General features: G+C 41.3%; 2 protein-coding genes across 2 annotated transcripts in view; one reads left to right on the top strand and one right to left on the bottom strand.

The window, feature by feature from the left end:
- Positions 1–3,208: 3,208 nt before the first annotated feature.
- Positions 3,209–14,530, bottom strand: LOC306707341 (cyclin-K-like; the record flags this gene model as incomplete). Its single annotated transcript, XM_079174735.1, has 11 exons — positions 3,209–3,657; positions 5,349–5,417; positions 5,526–5,556; positions 5,638–5,810; positions 5,910–6,079; positions 6,319–6,376; positions 8,551–8,656; positions 10,451–10,582; positions 10,888–10,969; positions 11,340–11,578; positions 14,483–14,530. The coding sequence occupies 11 exons, from the start codon at positions 14,528–14,530 to the stop codon at positions 3,209–3,211; spliced, it is 1,557 nt and encodes a 518-aa protein (XP_079030861.1).
- setd3 (SET domain containing 3, actin histidine methyltransferase) overlaps positions 12,214–18,529 on the top strand; it is a 24,906-nt gene continuing 18,590 nt past the window's right edge. The window contains exons 1-2 of the mRNA XM_079174109.1: positions 12,214–12,252; positions 16,961–17,084. Of these exons, the coding sequence (XP_079030235.1) occupies positions 16,982–17,084 (103 nt within the window). The 5' untranslated portion in view covers positions 12,214–12,252; positions 16,961–16,981. The remainder of the gene's footprint in view (positions 12,253–16,960; positions 17,085–18,529) is intronic.

Raw genomic sequence — 18,529 nt, 5'->3', positions numbered from 1 at the left:
CTATTCTACTTCAGTCACACTCACTGATTTCCTGACAGGGAGTTACTTGGAGGAGGTGAGGCATGGAGAGAAAAAGAGAAGGAGATTCTCCGTTTAGGTCGAAGTAGTGAACCACTTGCAGGGTATTCTGGTAAAATAAAAATAAAAAAGTTAATTGAAGTGATTGACTGCAGTGATCTTATAATAAATATACCAGCATGTCTGACGTAAAAGCCCATCTTCTGTGATTTGTTACAGCTATAGAAAACTTTGTATCTGTGCTGTGTTAGTTGAAGTTACAGCTTCACCATCATTTATGTCACATCAGATTTACGCTATTCTCTACCAAGGGATGATGAAAATGCAGTGTGAGAGCCCAATTATGGAGCATGTTCTTAAATGAAAAAGGCTTATTGCACACAAAGCTAAGATCTAGAGAATAGAGAAGAAAATCATGTGTTTTGTGTCCTCCAACCGGCTTTCTCATCAATTAGCAGACAAATCACAGGTATGATGTAGTAGACACAAATCATTTGCTCATCGACATCTATAACATTATAACAATTTTTATACAGCTAAGCAATAAATATTACAATTATTTTACAATTATATCCAATTCAAGTAGTACAAATAAAGATAAATACAAATAATGCACAAGCAAACTCATATTAAAGACCGGCCTTTGTAGAATTAGACAACAAAAATGCAGACTTTATGGTTACATTTAATAAATACAAACATAGCAAGGTCACATACAATATAAACACACAAAGTAGACTTTAAAACTCATTCATTCATAAATCTAACTTTGACAAAATGACAGGGGGAAAACAACTAGAAGAGAGTTGAACAAATAACATTAACAACTTAAATTGAATTAAAGTAAAATACTTAATTAAGGTATAAGTCAAGTGTTTCATGTAAATCATTAGGTTCTGCAGTATTTTGAGTCACTATCCAGTTGAGCTCCCTCTTCAGTAATTGCTTGAGCCAGAAATCACCCTCTCAACAGCCACACATCTATGAGAGAGCCATGATTCTGTGTTGAGATAATGAAGCAAGCTACATGAATTTATGATCACATCTCTCTTTCATTCTGCTTTTAGGTGATGTTATGTATGTAGCCCCAAAGTGGTCGGAATCAAATAAATAAAGCGTATGAAATAAAAAATGATGTGAATAAATTGTGTTTTGCAAAATAAAACACGTAATTCAAAACAATACAATAATTTATAAAACTCCAGTTTTGTTACTGTGTGGCACAGACATGGATCTGATTCAGTTTGAATTAATTCACACGATGATGTGCTCATCTAAAAGACTTTTAACATTTCTATTTTTCTCATCATGTAGTGTTGGTTCGATTTTCCCGCTATATTTCTAAAGTGAAGAATAAGAATATCTCGACCAAACAGCACTGATGAAAATATTTGTTTCTCTCCACATTGTAAAGTAAATGAATTCATCAATGCACTTCCAAAGGTTACATTTTGCACTGAAAATAAGAACAGGCCACATTCTAAAAATAATATCGTACATGAACACAGCATAATCACTGTGGAGACAGAAAAGCTGGCACCTGTATTGGCCAATTGGTCCATTGGTGTGGCAATTTGAATGGCTCTGTTTTGAAATGGCACCTGTGTTTTATGTAACTGTTGCAAAAAGTGCCATGTGGAGTGGCAAAGTGGGTGCAAAGCAGAACATGTGTTTATGTTTTTTGAGGCGAGAGCTGAGGTTTTGCTCTGAGTCTCACTCATTGTGCTTGTGTCATTTCTATCTGAAAAAAGAACCTGTAATACTTTTCATGATGGCAGTGTTGTCACCACCCTCTCACCTTTCAGCCAATCACGAGCCCCGAGCATCTCTTTGCAAGCAAGTTCAACAACCACTTTAGCTCGCGTTAGCTATAGCTGTTAGATTTCTGTTCTGCTTGATTTCTATTTGAGTGGAAACAATAGAGTTCAGCAGTCTGGAGCTTTCTTCTTAATACATTTCAGAATTGTGCACATAGTATCATTTTTTGGGTGTACAATGGAGAAAAACTGTGATAGGTCAGAAATGGCATACAATACACTACATACTAGCATGTGTAATATCATTCACCATACTATTGTGCTATGTGCATACATCTGCTCAGTCACCATTGTGTTACCTTCTCTGTCGATAGTGACTGAACAGACGTTTATTTGAATGAACTTCTTCGAGATTCCCGCTTTAAACAAAATAATTCTGAACCAGGCAACTCCAGCCTGCTGCTGTATATGAACACAGACACAGTAATTTAATCCCTCCTTTATTTAGTTTAAAAGGCTGTACATGCTACTTAGCTAGCCAGCTAACTAGCTGGGTAGCGTGGTTTTTTAACATGGGAGACACTAGCTGTGTCCCAATTCATGGGCTGCATCCTTCGGAGGACGCAGCCTTTGAAGACAGCGAAGGCTGAACCGAGCGGTTCTACAGAGGACTTCCTGTTTGCGTCACCAGCTGATCCCGCCCCTCTATATATATATATATTAAAAAAAAATTATAATACATACATGTACATCAACAGGGAAATTATTAAAATGATTTACAATTAGTGACACACTTCTGGTTTATTATGTTTTATTGCAAAAAAAAAAAAGTAAACATCAACAGCATTTTTGAAAGAGTGTGCTTCTGTATTCTCAACATTAACTACACCAATTGAGCTCCTGAACAGGATTTATTTACAAATGAAAGAAAGCAAATAGCATTATAGACCAGTTAAATAAAAGTGGAACAAATTATAATTTCTGCGTGAATCGAGCAGAAAAACCTTGTTCTTCAATGCAAAACTTTTTTCCAGAGAAAAAGAAAAAAGTTAAATCAATGAAAAAAAAAGCTGCCTTTTACAGTCTGTGTTCTTTTTAATCTTCCTATCAATATTAAATTAGGATATGAAGCAATAACAGAGATTATCCGAGCAAAGGATAACACAGATGAGAATACTATTTACATTAAAATATGACAATGCAAATAAGAAGAGCGCTAACGGAAGACATTTATTTTACAATCCTCTGTGTCTCTGCTAACACTGCCGGCTCAAGTGAAGCCTACCGGAACATTCACATTTGTGTAAAAGTACATATTTTCAGAAATGAGACAACAACGGAATGAATTGTTTCCTTTCATCTTAAAAGGTGAGAATTGTGATTTCAAGTCAATCAGAACATTATAAAAACATCTGAGCCTCTCTTTGTGATACTCATCTCATCCACGTACCGCGACTCAGACCGCTGACTGGAGGAGGCATCCCAGGTGGCAGCGGAGGGGGTAGCTGATTGTGTCCAGCAGCTGATGGTGGTGGTGGGTACCCACTGCTCAAACTAGGGGCCATCCCTAACACTAACGGAGGAGGAGCCAGCAAGTAGCTATAGGCTGAGAGCGGAGGAGTGTGGTAGGATGTGGTGCCTGGGGGGTAATGGTGGTAGCCCAGCGGTGGAGCACAGGCCTGGGGTACAGTGGTATAACAGGAGCCCTCTGTCGTCATCATGGATTGGAGCTTCTGGTAACCTTCGCTGGACATCAGGGAGCTGGAGGTAGGGAGGTCCATGGGTGGAGGAGGTGGTGGAGGTGGGCAATGGGGTAAAGGTGGGGGGGGTGGTTTAGATGACAGATTTGGGGCTGGTGGGTAGGAGGAAGGCGGTTTAAGGTCTGTGTCAGAAGAGAAAGATTAAGTGAATGTTGATCTTAAAAAAAAAAAAATGTGTACAGTGCACTGAAGTGAACTCCGCAGTCTGTAATGTACACAATAACACAGTAAAGTTAATCTTAAAAATAAAAATAAACAAGGTTACAATTACACCCTTCGATCCATCTCTGCCCAGACAAAAGCCTCTTACTGGGGAACGCTTCGTTGCCTCTTTATGGGCTTTAGTCTGAGAACAGGTGACTGCACGGACTGGAAACGCTTCTGGATATTCAGCCTCCAAGACCTTGGTCTCTACAACCTCACAAGGAGTTGGAGCCAACTTATTGCCTAACAGGACGGTAACCCCCCCAAGGCAGCCGTTTCAGGCAGATCGATAGTGCCAGCTAACATTACAGTTTGACTCGATGCAGTGTCTCTGAGGACTATAGCAGGAGTCTCAGTTACCCGTCCCTCCACTGCAACCATCCCATCAGACACAAAACCCTCAAACATTTTCAGGGTTTCCCAACAGTTTCCACATGTCCTCGGACTGGGTTCAAATGAATGCAACAGAGTGACCACCTTCTGCTCTAGGTGTCTCCCTCTTCTGTAGGACTGGACAACAAGATTTAATGCGAGCGGGTCTATGACAATAATGACAGATATATGGTAGTGGTAAGTGGGCTCTACTTTTATAGCGCTTTTCTAGTCTTCTGAACACTCAAAGTGCTTAAACACGTCCTCATTCACCCATTCATACACTGATGGCAGGAGCCCATCAGGACTGACTAACATTCATACAGAGCTATGGGAGCAATTTGGGGTCAAGTGTCTTGCGAAGGACACATCGACATAGACTAGCGGAGCCGGGGATGGAACCACCGATCCTCTGATTGAAGGACGACCCTGCTCTACCACTGAACCCATTCACATATCACTGGCGTTTCTCAATAGCCCCTGTCCTTTTAACCTGCCCACACGAGTTTGTCGTGCCAAATAATCTTTATGACTCAGGACATAGTTATCAGCTGCCTCAGCAGCATTAAACACTGTTTTAACATCCAGGTCATTCAAGTATGTCTGCATGACCCGTGGCAGGCTCAGCTTTAACTACGCAAAACACAATCAACTCTTTACAGTCAAATACCTCCCTAACTCTGAACCACATATCAAAAGCTGCTCTCTGTTCGCGCGCATAGTCAATCTTGGCATTTTGGCACAAGACCTAAAACTTCAGCACTGTATCGCCTGAGTGGAATAGACACAAACATAAGGTGATCCTACTTACTGCTAGCTACCGTAACAGCCACCTGCACGCTAAGCTTAGCCGAAATACCAACAAACAACGTGCAACTAGAACCACACGATACAAAATACGACCACGAAACAACACGTGCTAGAAGTTTCACATCCCGGAAAGGCCCCAATTGCTCCACAATTGCAAAATGTCAACTTCACAAACTTTACAATGGGAAAATCAAGAATGAAGTCATGGAAAAAAAATCTAAAATGTAATCATCTAAAAATTGTACTGCATAGTGTGAATTAAATAGTAAAGTAACATTTTTAACCATGAAAAAGGTGAAGAGTAAATATAAATATTGTGGGCAGAAAATATTGTTACTGTGGTCAACTACATTCATTTCATTCCAGTTTTAAGGCAGTTGACAACTGATGCTCTATATAAATGGCATTAAGGACTGAGGACACTGACCTGGGTTTATGGAGACTGGGGGAGGAGGGGGCGGAGGAGGAGGTGGAGGAGGTTCTAGATTTGTGAGCTCTGGAAAATAAAAAGACAAGATACAGAAAAAACATGAATGAGCTTAAACTCACTTATAAGTCATTCAGTGGGCTTGATGTCTGCTAGCAAGGCAGGATTTTTACTTACTAGTGGGCTTGCTGTCATCTTTGGGAGAGGGCTACAACACAAGAGAACCAGGATCAGTCGGATTCAGAAAAAGCACAATTTAAGGCATAAAAGGAAACACAGGCCCACTGACCTGAGCTGGTCTAGGTGGCATGGGGCTGGTCTGAGGGGAGGCCTTCTTGGCCAGCGGTGGGGCAGTGGGGGGCAGAATGGACGGTAGGTGGGGGTCTTCACCAGTCCCTATCGCTCCATCAGGTATCTGCTGCTTGGCCTGAGAATACAAGTCCAGGATCTGGTGACAGATATCTTTGTAATGGAGGAGAGTAGGAAACAGCAGAAGAGGTAGAAAGACATTAAAACCTTATACTAAATATTCTATGAAAAATGTGGCAGCATTCCTTTTACCTTCGAGCACCTCCACAGGCACATCATAGACAAACTGCTCCCACCAGCGCCGGGACGATTGCTTGGAGGTCCAGTCCTGGATGTCGAATTTACTGAGACGTCCAGCCAGATACATGACAGCCACAGCTATGATCTGTGGCTCCCACTGCAGGGCCACCATGGTACAAAGGCTTAGGAGGAGCACAATGAGTAAAGTAATCATATTCCCTTGTATACACCAGAGTTTAAAACGGTAGGTTATTCTGCCCGACAGAACCATTACTAGAACTAGAGTTTACTGTCCTTTCATCCTTACTAAGTCTGCATAAATTATCAAGTGAAAAGTAAATATACTGAATATGTTATGTTATTTCCTTGGTCAACCTTAAAATCCCGATTTCAAATCACAAATACTGGTTTCTAAGCTTACCCGTCATTCACAAAGGTCCAGGCCATCTGAACCAGCTTCTGTACCTTGTTCTTGTCACCTGGAAAACAGAAGCAGTTTGTCCATCAGCTTTCCTCCCTCTGCAACTGGATACTGGACTCTCTAACCAACAGAACCTAGCCTGTTAGGTTTTACAACTTCACCTCCTCAACCAGAACACCACCTGTCCACAGTGTTGCGTGCCGAGTCCTCTACTCCCTCCTCACCTTCGAATACACGCCTGCACATGGGTCCAACATCATTATCAAGTTCACAGACAACAGAGGCTGGTGAGAGGGTGGTGAAACCTGCCCAACGCATCACCAGTTCTCCACTACCTGCCATTGAGACTGTCCAGCGCAAGCGGTGTCTGCAGAGGCAGCACGACTCCCCTCACCCAGGGATGCCGTGTTCTACCTCGACCACTGCAGGTAATGTTAGCAATGCCATACGAAGTTTGGTCATAAGAACGGGCTAATCAAGGAAAGCTAATCGCTTAGCTAATTGTTGTGATTGTATTTTAAGGATTTGGGAACTTCTTGTAGATTGTCGGGTGAGGCTGCAGCCGTGACCCAGCCCATGTACTGCATGTGCGTATGTGCATGCAGGTACGCATGCATGTGCTTGTTCATGTATGCATGTGCGTACATGGATTCAAATTGGTGGACAGGCAAAAAGAAAATAATAAATAAAAATACTAATAACTATAATTTCAATATTAATGTGGTGTCACATTTGTAAAAACATAGTGAAGGATGACCAGATGGAGTGGTGTTCTTTTGTAGGGTGTATGGATGGAGGAGGTTAGATTTTCCATTGAAATGTATTCTATCATGAAGTTTCTCCAGTGTGTAATGTGTGGTATTCCTTGATTTCCAGTTCACGAGGATAGTTTTCTTGGCGATATTTAGGGCTACGAGGAGTAATCGGCTGTTTGTTTTGCTCAGATGAATTGCTGAAATGTCTCCTAGTAAGCACAGTGAAGGGGATAATGGGACGAGGCCGGTATTACACTGCTGCTGTAGTGTTGTGGTTAGATCAGTCAGCGCGGGTGGGGTTGGTAACTAACTTTATCAGTTAAAAGACCAGTGCCGCGGCTGCCGAATCTGAGTTTTCCGGGTTTCTGTGTGATAAAGTAACAGTTTCTGTTGTTTTCTTATTGTTTAAACTAGCCCACACACCCACTAATACACACATATAGGTTTTGCGACTCATCTCAGACACACGTGGTGTTTAAACACGGCCTCTATCGTGTACCTCATGCCACCATTTTGGTAGTCTTGTCTCTCTCTCCGCCATGTTGTAGAACCGTGTGGTGTGAATATTTACGACACCACAGACGCCATCGATTACTTTGTAATGTGTGTTGTGATGATAGCTGGATATGTGGCCTGTGCTCGAATTCAAACTCTGAATAGTACTAGACTATTGACATTTTGAGTGAACTTCAATTTTGAGACTTAGTTTATAGTTTGGTTATTGGTCCCTGATCTCGGGGTGGTGCCCTGTTATTATTAATATTTGTTAATAATCTTATTGATATTAATAATTTTATCAATAATTTAACTTTCATACTTGCTGATAACCAAACACGCTCCTGCCAGATCCCAACAGCTGTCAACTCCAAATATACTCCTCCCTGTAGGAATGTTCTCAAATTGACATTTGTTGTTGGCATTGAAACAGTAGAATCATCAACAGTGAGTCATTTAAACATTTCTGCTGCTGCCATTCAAGAAAAACTTTGTTTACATATGAATAATCACATTTTCTCACAAAATAATCAAAAAGAACCGATAAGAGCACTAGTATCGTTAAAATCCTAACGATACCATCCCTACTCTCATCACGACCACAGACATGTTCACGCTCCTCTCCTCTGAAGAGGCCCTGCTGTAAATGGTCAATTGACTGTACTTGTATTGAGACCACTCCGCCTTAACACACACGTCATCATTCACACCCATCCTCTGATTGAAGGACGACCCTGCTCTACCACGGAGTCACAGCCCCCCCCCCCCCCCAATTAATCTAATTAAATTTCTTCTGAAAATGTTGTAAATGTAGGAGACTGTATCGTTTCAATACCAACAATCCTGGCACAGTTTTAGGCAAACTAATGAATCCAGTCCCACAGTTGAGGTCTAAAGTTAAGTCCCTGTTTTTCTCAATATAATTGTATATACTGGATTTTTGCCAAACGCCCAAGAAAGGGACAAAAAGAACCAGAAGTACCTTTGAGTTGCTTGGCATAGCGCAGCAGGAACTGGTAGGGATGCTCCACCTGCAGGTCAAACTTGATGGTCTGCAGCAGGATGCGCTCCAGCACCATCACCTCCTCCTGTAAGGAAAAGCATTCTGCCTTGAGCATATGGTGACCTACCCAGTAATCTATAGATAGACAAACTTACAGTCTGCAGGTTGTCTGTTTAAATTCTGAAACTTCAAAATAAGATTTGAAACTGTAAAAAGATGAGATCTGAATAATATAAGACCTCAAAAATCGGTTTGGTTCAATACGACACATTGGTGCCAGAGAAATATCCTCGATTTTAAAATATTGTTATTCATTAAAACTCATATCATGAAGTATGTTTTTGTTTTTTACTTTGAACAATGATGGATTAATTTATGTACAGGAAGCTGCAGCAACTCCAGTGAGTGTCAGACAGCACGTTGTCGGTTACGTTGGGTGGATTGCCAGGTTGAGCGCAGTAGCCCCACCGAGAGAACATTAGATTTCCCACAACTTAAGCTTCTGCATTTTCCAAATGCGCTAGTATTATTCAAACGTATTGTTCGCTTCGTAATGAACCGTGAGCCTCGTACCAAATGGTTCAATACGAATATGTGTATTGTTACACCCCTAATCAAATAAACATTTTATTGAAAACAATTCCAGAACTGAATCAATCTTATATTTAGCACAAAAAAACTTTTCCTTCACTCATTTTTAATTTGAATACATTGTTGTATTTTTTCAAGTTCAAAACTTTTACTTTTAGTTCCAATTATGTTTTTCAAATGGTCAAAACTATCGGCCTGGATTTGGCTCCATAAGCCTTCCCATAACAACACTACTTTAGGGGAAATAGAAGTCAAATGGCAACGTTTAGCTCTCTGCCGCTCCCGTTACCGCAGTTTCACAAGTGTGACGGAGAACTACGGTGGCCTTCAGGTAACACAAAAACGCTAAAGGCTCTCACTAAAGCCAGTGTTTGATTTGTCCGTTCTGGGCTACTGTAGAAACATGGCGGTGCAATACGGTGAACTTCGTGAAGAGGACCAGCTCCCTTTGTAGAGATTAGGGTTCGTTCTAAGCTAACAAAAACATGATTCTTAGTTTCAAACTTTCAGGTGATAATGCACTGATGCAAATATCATATTCCATTGCTGCCAATACTTCCCCTGAAATGCTGCGCATTGAACCTTTAATAAGGATTGAGCATTAATTAAGAGTTAAAAAAATGACTTGCACTGATTTTGCACTGATTTTTTTCTGTTTTCAAACCCTGGTGACACTGGAAGAGAGAAAGGCTTACTGGGCAGAGTTGGACGTTATGGCTACTTCCTGGACCTTTGGCTCAGCAGTACAGCCCATACAATATCCTTCAATTATAAAATAAATGATCACAAACTGTAAACACAAATTAACCTGCCAAGGCTAAAATAAACAAGACAAAAGAAGGCAAACCACAGGCAAGAACATATTTTTTTTTGTTATACATGCTTTTTTATATTAAAGCATGTATAACAATTCTGTTGTTTTGTTTGTGTCATTTCTGCTAAATATGTGGGTAGTTGTCACAAAATGTGGCTCGCAACTGCTTTAAGAAAGTTTTCCAGCACCATGGACAGTGACATTAAGACAGTCTTGACAGCTGCATGTGGCTTTATGGAAGGTACATGTACAAACTTTAAGGTTTGTAAAAATTCACTTACAGTCAAAACACTGTGAATCTCTGAGGTTAATTGTTATAGAGAAACAGGGCTGAGCAAAAGAGAAAACTGAAGGCTGGGGATTGTCATTTCTTCAAGAACTTCTCTGAACCCCTGTCTCAATTTGCCAAAATGTCAGCACTTTCAACAAGACAGTACAAGTTGCACCCTGATGAAAGTAGTTCTTGCTACAGACCTTGGGATCATCTCCAAACTGTGCAAACTGGATGTCGTTGAGCAGGCTGCGGGCTGTCTTGATGATGTCTTTGCACTTCTTCGGAGTTTCCTCCACTTTGCCTGCTAAGAAAAGGCAGCATCCTCCTGTCACCTACGGGAACAACATGTATTTCTTCAAGCTGTACAGTAACTTCTGTTGTCACTGTGCGGTTTGAGTAATGTGTAGACTACTACTATGGACGATATAACATGAAACAGGTTAGAGGTTGAGGTCGTCTTGTCTAAACAGTGTTTCCAAAAAAAAAAAAAACACAGTGCAGCAGTTTAGTGTTTCCTCAATGATAAACATTATTATACACACGTACAGTAAAAAAACTGCACTAATGGCGTTGTGAAACAACTTTGGGCTAGCACAGAGATCTCCAGACTGACACTGATGAAGAACTACATACTTACATATCTAGGGAACTGCTTGAAGGAGTGGAACATGTAGAAGCGGTGGAAGTAAACGATTCCAGTAGCCAGTGTGTCATAGTGCCTGCCGCCATAGAGGTTAAGAAGAGTGACAGACGGATCTCAACAATATTAGTCATTCTTTGTCTATGGTCAGAATTTAAATGAGCCAATTACTGCTGATGAGGGGCAGCTGCAGTGAATACATGTGACTCGTCACATTTAGCCAAATGACACAGTAGTTTACTCTGTAACGTTAAGTTCATTTTTGTCTTCAGTCTTGAAGGCTACACATGCACAATGCAGCCTAGCCCATAGCCTGTAGCATTACACAAAGCAGTCACATGCACGTGTACGCTCGGTTAACCAGGTAACGATAATGGTTCTGACTGTATGTAACGTTAGGTGATATATAGCTACGTTAACTAGCCAGTATGTTCCCCACGGAAGGATACAGCCCAAGCCGCGTGCCAACATCAAAGATGAAGCGAGCCCCCTCTCTGCGGTACCGGGCCTCAGTGGCGGGGTCCAGTCCCTCTGACTGGGACGGGGTGTGGGCCAGGTCCTTTTTGTCCCAGTACCAGCATGGCTTGATGTGTTCCAGGGTGGCCGCGTCCTTCCTGTCCCGGATTAACAGGGGTTTGATGTGTTCCAGGGTGGACAGGTCCTCTTTTTTTCCCGCCAGCAGCAAGAACTAAGGCTGGGGATGAATTCAATAGTCTTACTTTTGTGGAAGAAAACGTCATGCAACGGCTAGCGACTGTTTCAGCAAGGCGGCGGACAACAGATGCTGCTAGCTACTGTCACATCAAGCGATACTGGACAGCAATGGAAGTGATACAACCAATTAACTACTGAAACGCACGTCACAGTGTGTTCAACCTAACCACTGTTGTATTTACACAATAATGCCAGTAATCATCACAGGTGAGATGTCTACAAAAGGAATCCCGTGGATGTATACAAAGTTGTTCTGTAGTTGTATTCTCTAGTCCAGCTGCAAGCGAGGGGAGCCACTCCATCCAAACAAAGACCACCGGCCCACAGCGGAGCAACATTAATGATTGGCACCTCATCAGCCAATCATTGTGGCCAACATTACCATTTATGGTCATTTCAATCTTTTGAAAAGTAAGTGTCCAATTGTACAGCATAGTGGGAGGGGCATAGATATATTTACATACATCAGCCCCTCCCATGGACTGTATAGGTTGTTCCGCGGGCGTTGTGCCACACAGCCTATTAGAAGGCCGGAGTCCAGTATCCTTTCTGTGGGCGTAGTTCACAACTACTCCAATCACACCCGCAGCTCAGTCAAGGTAGGGTTCAGTGCAGGAACTGAGGAACTGCTGCTGTCACTTAAAAAAGGTATGACTGAATTGGATAAATGTTTACGGTCTGGTTTAGTAAAGTTATGACTTGGTGTTGAGTGTAATTCTGTATAAATCCGTGCATTTGGGAGGCACTTGTAATTTAGCTAGCCAGAATGTCCAGCAGATTAGCCTCCTTTAAAACTCAGACTGATCCGTTATCACTTGACAGTTTAGCAGCTAACAGCTAGCATTGGGACGTTTAGTGAACCCAGCCAGTATAACGTAGATGAATGAGCTCTGTACACCGTCACCCGGGCCCGCTCTCAGCTCCTAATAAGTCTCCGCTCGGATGGGCGTGATTCCTCCAATGCTATTGAGCTAAAGTTAGCTGCTGGCCTAGTGGGAAACACTATAAACGACTCGAGGGCTAGCTAGTAAGGGTAGTAACCCTAACACTAGCTGGAATATAAAACCTCTCTTGTGCTCTGGTCGAAAGTAAGTCCCGACACTGACGTTACCGTGTTAAATACACATCATTAGACAGTCTTATTGCGTATTGTTGTAGCTGTTAAACCGATTAATTTCAGTGGTCAGTTCGCTGATAGCTGACATTAGCATTAGAGGGGTATTCGTGACAAACCACGCTGCTAACTGAGCCAATACCCGAGGGGTGTGTGAAGTATCCCCAAGTTTAAAGAGCTATATTATTCTCGTGCATTGTTCTTCCCTGCAAGTTTAGTTACCACGATTTAAGCGAATTCTGTTCCCTTAAGGCTCGGACAGGAACACCGTTTTGTCTGCATGACTTCGGTCAGTTACTTGTATTTTTAAGAAATAAAGTTTCTACCTTGTACCCGTCTGACTGATTTGACAAGTTTCAGAAAAGTAAAGTTATTGGTTCTGCGACCCATCTGTGGTTGTCTTCATAACCACATGTTCAACACTTGTTATTTTCTTTCATGTAATTTAGACCACTGATGACTATGCTAGAATACAAGCCATCTTAAAGTTACAACGAGGAACTTCAATGTAGTTCTTTTCTCTGATTTTTCTTTCTGACTAGGCGCGCGCACGATCAGTGATTTTCAAAAGTAACTGTCACTAATAGGTAACTGATAAAAGCATTTAAAATGCTTTAGAAACGGGAGGTCTTAAAAATCTACTTTGAGTAAATATTTGAACGCCAAATTAAATAGTTTACAGGATTTCCAACCGTTGTTTCTTTATAATTCATATAATACTTTTTTTATTTATAGGGCTTGCCTAAAGGCAATAAAGTAGTCTATTTCTATGATATATGAGTTTACAGTTCGTCCTCTGCATTGTGTAGGATGCTTTTTGGCCTTTACACTTGTTGTATTCTTGCTTCTTCACAGTACATTTTGTTTGTATGCTCTGGCGTTCCAGAGAATAATGCAACAAACGGCTCGTTGAGCATAAACACTTTTTGTGCGTGCTTGTAGCTCACGCGCCATCTGCGGAGGCTCTAGCTATGGTGCCACGCGCAAGTATTAAAAACTATAGTAAACCAAATTGTAATGCAGCAGGGTCTGACCAAGCCCCCAGGAAGAGTGGGCGTGGTCATTTGCTGGGCTTTGAGGCAAATTTCACATAGTGGCCATACCGTGAAATTACAACTTCCAGGTCCATCACGTGATGCCATTGGACCCCAGCATACTTCCCCCCCCCCCCCCATACATTTAAATTGGGAAAGAGATGACTGTAAATCAGCAGATTTTTTTTTTTTAGGTAAATCAACTTCCCACTACGAACACTTGAATAGCCCTTATTTAAATCATTAGGTCCTACATGTTGTAAAAGACACTAATGGTGGAATCCAGAGTAACATTCTTTCTTCTGTTCGTGTGAATGAGCCCAAGACCGAGGGCTCCGAGGTGGGGTTAGAGACACTCTAGTGTGCCTACAGTATGGAACGACATCCTGTCCTTTTTCAAAATAAACATCCTTTGCAGACTCCCGTTCCTATTACATTACTATAGCCACACATCTTTGATCCCTTTTTAACGGTATTCACTTTGTCTACAGGCTACAGCACAACAAAGAAGAAAATAACAACAATAAACACAATTTAAAAATGACAAAAGAAACCATTTAACTATGTAGCCTACTTGTAGAAGCACAAATAACCAGGAAAGTGACTAAACCGACAAAATCTGAAGGGCCCAAAATACAGTCTGCTTGTGAAACGCTGCCCTTGTTGTATGACACATTGTGGAGGACGGAACAACAACCGCGGAGGGATCTTGGCACATTCTCGGCCTCACCTGCCAGCCTACTACTTCTTCTTTCTGTAGCCTGGCCGACGGACTCATCTGGTTTAAATAAGGAGTCATGTGTGTCTGCCTGACCAAAACCAATCTGATAACATGATGGAAGTAGCCGTGGAAACTATTATGGATCTATTGAATCACGCTTATCAAATAAATCAAATACCGCTTGACAAAGGATTTTAATCCAAATGACATCACATGCTCTGTGCCATCCACTGCAGTATTATGCATGCTGTGTGCAAGAGGTGCTTGCAAAAGCCCACACAGTTGTAATGTATGTAGGAGTATAAATTAGGGATAACAAGTCGTGTCTGTCTGTCGAAAAATATTTCAGACATGAAAGTGCTCTCAGCAAGGTCTGTGAATTATCTTGAGTAACCAGGTCCTCATTTCTGAGAAGAGACATTGCTGTTGAGTTTTCCAAATGTTTGTTTGTGCTTTGAGCACCACGAGCTGAGAGCCATGTTGTCCCAGTGTAGTTGAGAGAAGGCAGACATCTTTACGGCCGCTAGGGATGGGAACAAATCCAGCATTAGCTCGTCCTTGTACTTTGGATATCTATTTTGAACCTACCTTAGTCTAACACATTTCTACGTTGTTGTTTTTGCATTTGTTCTAATGTTTGTATAATCATACAAACTTCATCTTGGGTTACTGACTCACTAAGTATAGTGAGCCTTTATTAATTGTGCAAGCTTGAAGTTTACCAAATCTCTACATTTGAGTTTATACAAATGGCATGTTAAGGTTATGATGCTCTGTTGAGAAATCTTTTAGTTTCCTGTCATATTAATCTGATGTTGATTGTTCTGCTTCCAATCAAACCAAAGTCCAGTTTGTTCAAAGAGGGGAGCCCATCGCTCCACCTTCCTTTTCTTCTGTATCTCACCCAGGACACTGATTTGTGCTAAAATGTTGTTTAGTCTGCATATCTACATAGGCATGTCTGTTATGTTTGTATAGCTCACGTGTCACGATAACAAGGTTGTCATCTGTTGTGGAGTTGTTTAATTCTACTGCTCAGGTTTTCTTCAGTGTTTCATAGCATTCTGCAGCTGAGACAGCCCAGCTTTAACTTATGAAAAAATACTCTACTACCAAACCACAGCTGGAGTCATGCTGTAACTGAGGAAAGGGGGAACGATATAAGTAACGCACTGAGTGTGAGAGAGGTCTGTATTTGTTTATTTGTGAATAAGGGCAGCGTTTCATGTCAAATGACTCAGCAAGGACGCTGCTACAGGCCACATTCTATTTCTCTTCTTCTTCTCTATGCAGTGTTGGAGATGTAACACTCCAGTTGATAAATCTCTTATATTAGTTACTAATATTGAATTAATAAAAGATAATGGAAGTAAATCCATCAGTTTTTTAAGTAGTCACAGCGAGAAAAAATAAATCATGTTATGAAAAATGTTGATGAATCGATAATAGTTTTATAATCACATCGTAGCCCTCTGACTCTGAATCACGATTTGCTAGAGATTCCCACCCCTACATTCCATTCATTTGTTCCTTTTATTTTCAGTTCAGTCAGTTAGTCTAAAAAATGTGTCATTTCTAAAGAAATTGTTCATATGATTTGTGTGCATATGAAATAGTAAGTCACTGTATACCATAGCAAGAACTGCGTAGCAACCCAAAGATTGAGACTGAATTGATAATCAAATTTTGAAGTTTTCTTTGTTCTTCCAAAATTGGGTGGCATCCTAAATTGAGTAGTTCCTGTGTTTGATTCACAATTGAGTTATTCATTATTGTTACATATTTAGTAGTGGTGCAACGGATCCTCGAACTCACAGTTCGGATCGGAACATCATTTCAACCGCTCTGACGTCTGTAAACATCAAAGATCCTAAATGTTACCCTTTTACTTTGTTAAAGTCATTTAGTGTTTTTTTTTCATAAAGGCACACAATTGATGATAAGGAAATAAAAGATTTGTTTTTTTCATTGATAAAAACAAATCTTGTCATTAGTAGTTTTAATGATGTATTAGAGCTAGTGTAAACGGCTTATTCTTCATCTCTAATATCTATTTATGTTAATGTGAAAACTCCTTCAAACAACTGGATTCATTCAAGTTTCTCACCAACACTACAGTTTGAGTCGCATGTGAACACATCATGATAACATTATAATTTACCTTCACCCAATACTCATTTTCACTGAACGGAGCCTGAACGCATCATAATGGAACTGAACCTTCATTCATTGTCCTCCTGTCAGTTTAAACACGGGTTGGTTGTTTACATGTAACATTATCAGAGACTAGAAAAACATGAATGATGCCCTGATCACATATTTTACTGAACATTGGCAGATAACGATGTCGGTAAAACTTTATTTCACACTGTGATGGTTAAGGTAAACCGTGAGGGGTGATCCGTTACACCACAGTACTGTGTGGTGTTTCAATCTGCTTCAAGGAATAACATTACAGCTAACGGTAATCATGGTGTGTCTCCCCAGCCCAGTTGTCCATCCAGCACCATGGGAAAGAAGAGTCGAGTGAAGATTCAGAAGTCCGGCTCAGGAGCCAGCACTGTGGTTTCCCCCAAGGAGATGATGAACCTGATCTCTGAGCTGCTGCAGAGTATGTTTCACTTCATTCTTTACACCCTGTCCACCTTCATAGTCCTCTGTTGTTCTTCTTTACTCACTCATCCCGCGTTCCAGTGGTTACAGAAGTCTCGATAGTAACCAGAGTAAGATAGTGTCCACACCGACATCGGACCCCTTGTTTATTTTACTGAGGTCACTGCATTGAGCAAGTGGGGGTGCCCACACAGACACAAAATAAATAGAAGTGGGGAAAACAGCTCATCCATGTTTCTGGGCTGATCAGAATGACTTAAAGTTCATCACCTGCCCGTGTCCACAAGGACCATCCGCAACAACACATGTGTGAGAATGCATTCACCCAACCTCCAGTTCTGAAAAGTAAAGGCAATGATGTTCATTCAATAAGTTTAGTGTAAAGGAGACGATAGAGCAGGATATGCTGTAGGGACGTGGCTACCTTGTGATTGAAAGGTCGCTACCACAGCGTTGTCCAAAATGGCCAAAAATTAAGTTTGAATGTTGGTTCTTAAAAAACACAAAAGTTGAACTTTTCAAATATCTATTTTCGCACCGTGTCCTAACTGACCGTGAGCTCTGCAGCACTGCGTGAGAAAAACTGGGTTTCACTTTGAAAGCGCCACAATGGACGAGGAACCACCGATTGGTGAAGTTGAAATAAAGATGTATCTATATGAAACCACCTCATTTCACTACCAAAAACCTAGAAAAGAGCTGGCTGGAAGGACTCAAAATCTGCTCCGTGCTGTTGACTATATTGTGTGTATATTAATTTCCAGTAAATATTACACAATATGAAACGTGTGTATTCTGTTTAAAAAGTACAACCGTCAGTATATAGAAAGTACTACTCTCCTATCTTTGGAGTGGTTACTTGTCCAGTCTGATCTTGAGCACACAGCTGATATGTATGTGGTTTGTTTGAATGACTAAACGTAACGCTTGCTGTTAGGACAGGGTGTCTCTCTCTGTGTTCAAGTTCTCTGCCATCGTTGATGGCGTATCACACGAGGAGACATGTCGCTTCACGCGCGGCCGCTTCAAAAACATCTGGGCAAAGCGTGTTGGGCAAAACAGCTGGTGCGCCTGTGGAACAGGATGCTGTGCATTAAGGGTTGTTGTTGTTAAATGATTCCTTGTTCAGCTTGACTAATCCTCACTGAAAGCGTTTCAGAAGCATCAGTCAGTCATCATGCTTCCATTATATTAAATGTATCAATCCACACCCACTCTAAGAGACGCACATCTGACGGAGATGGCAACAGCCAAAAACCAAGATGGAGATGACGAAAATGCCGAACACAAGGCTTCTAAACAGCAGTCCACAAACCAATGGGTGACGTCACAGTGACCGTGTCCACTTCTTATATACAGTCTATTGTCATAATGTCTTCAAAGTCAGTTTGAGCGTCTGCTTTTCATGTTGCAACCTGAAACACCAGAGATGAGTGAAGCTGG

This window comes from Pholis gunnellus (assembly GCF_910591455.1).
Source record: "Pholis gunnellus genome assembly, chromosome: 15".
NCBI lineage: Eukaryota > Metazoa > Chordata > Actinopteri > Perciformes > Pholidae > Pholis > Pholis gunnellus.
This window is presented reverse-complemented; position numbering and strand designations above follow the sequence as displayed.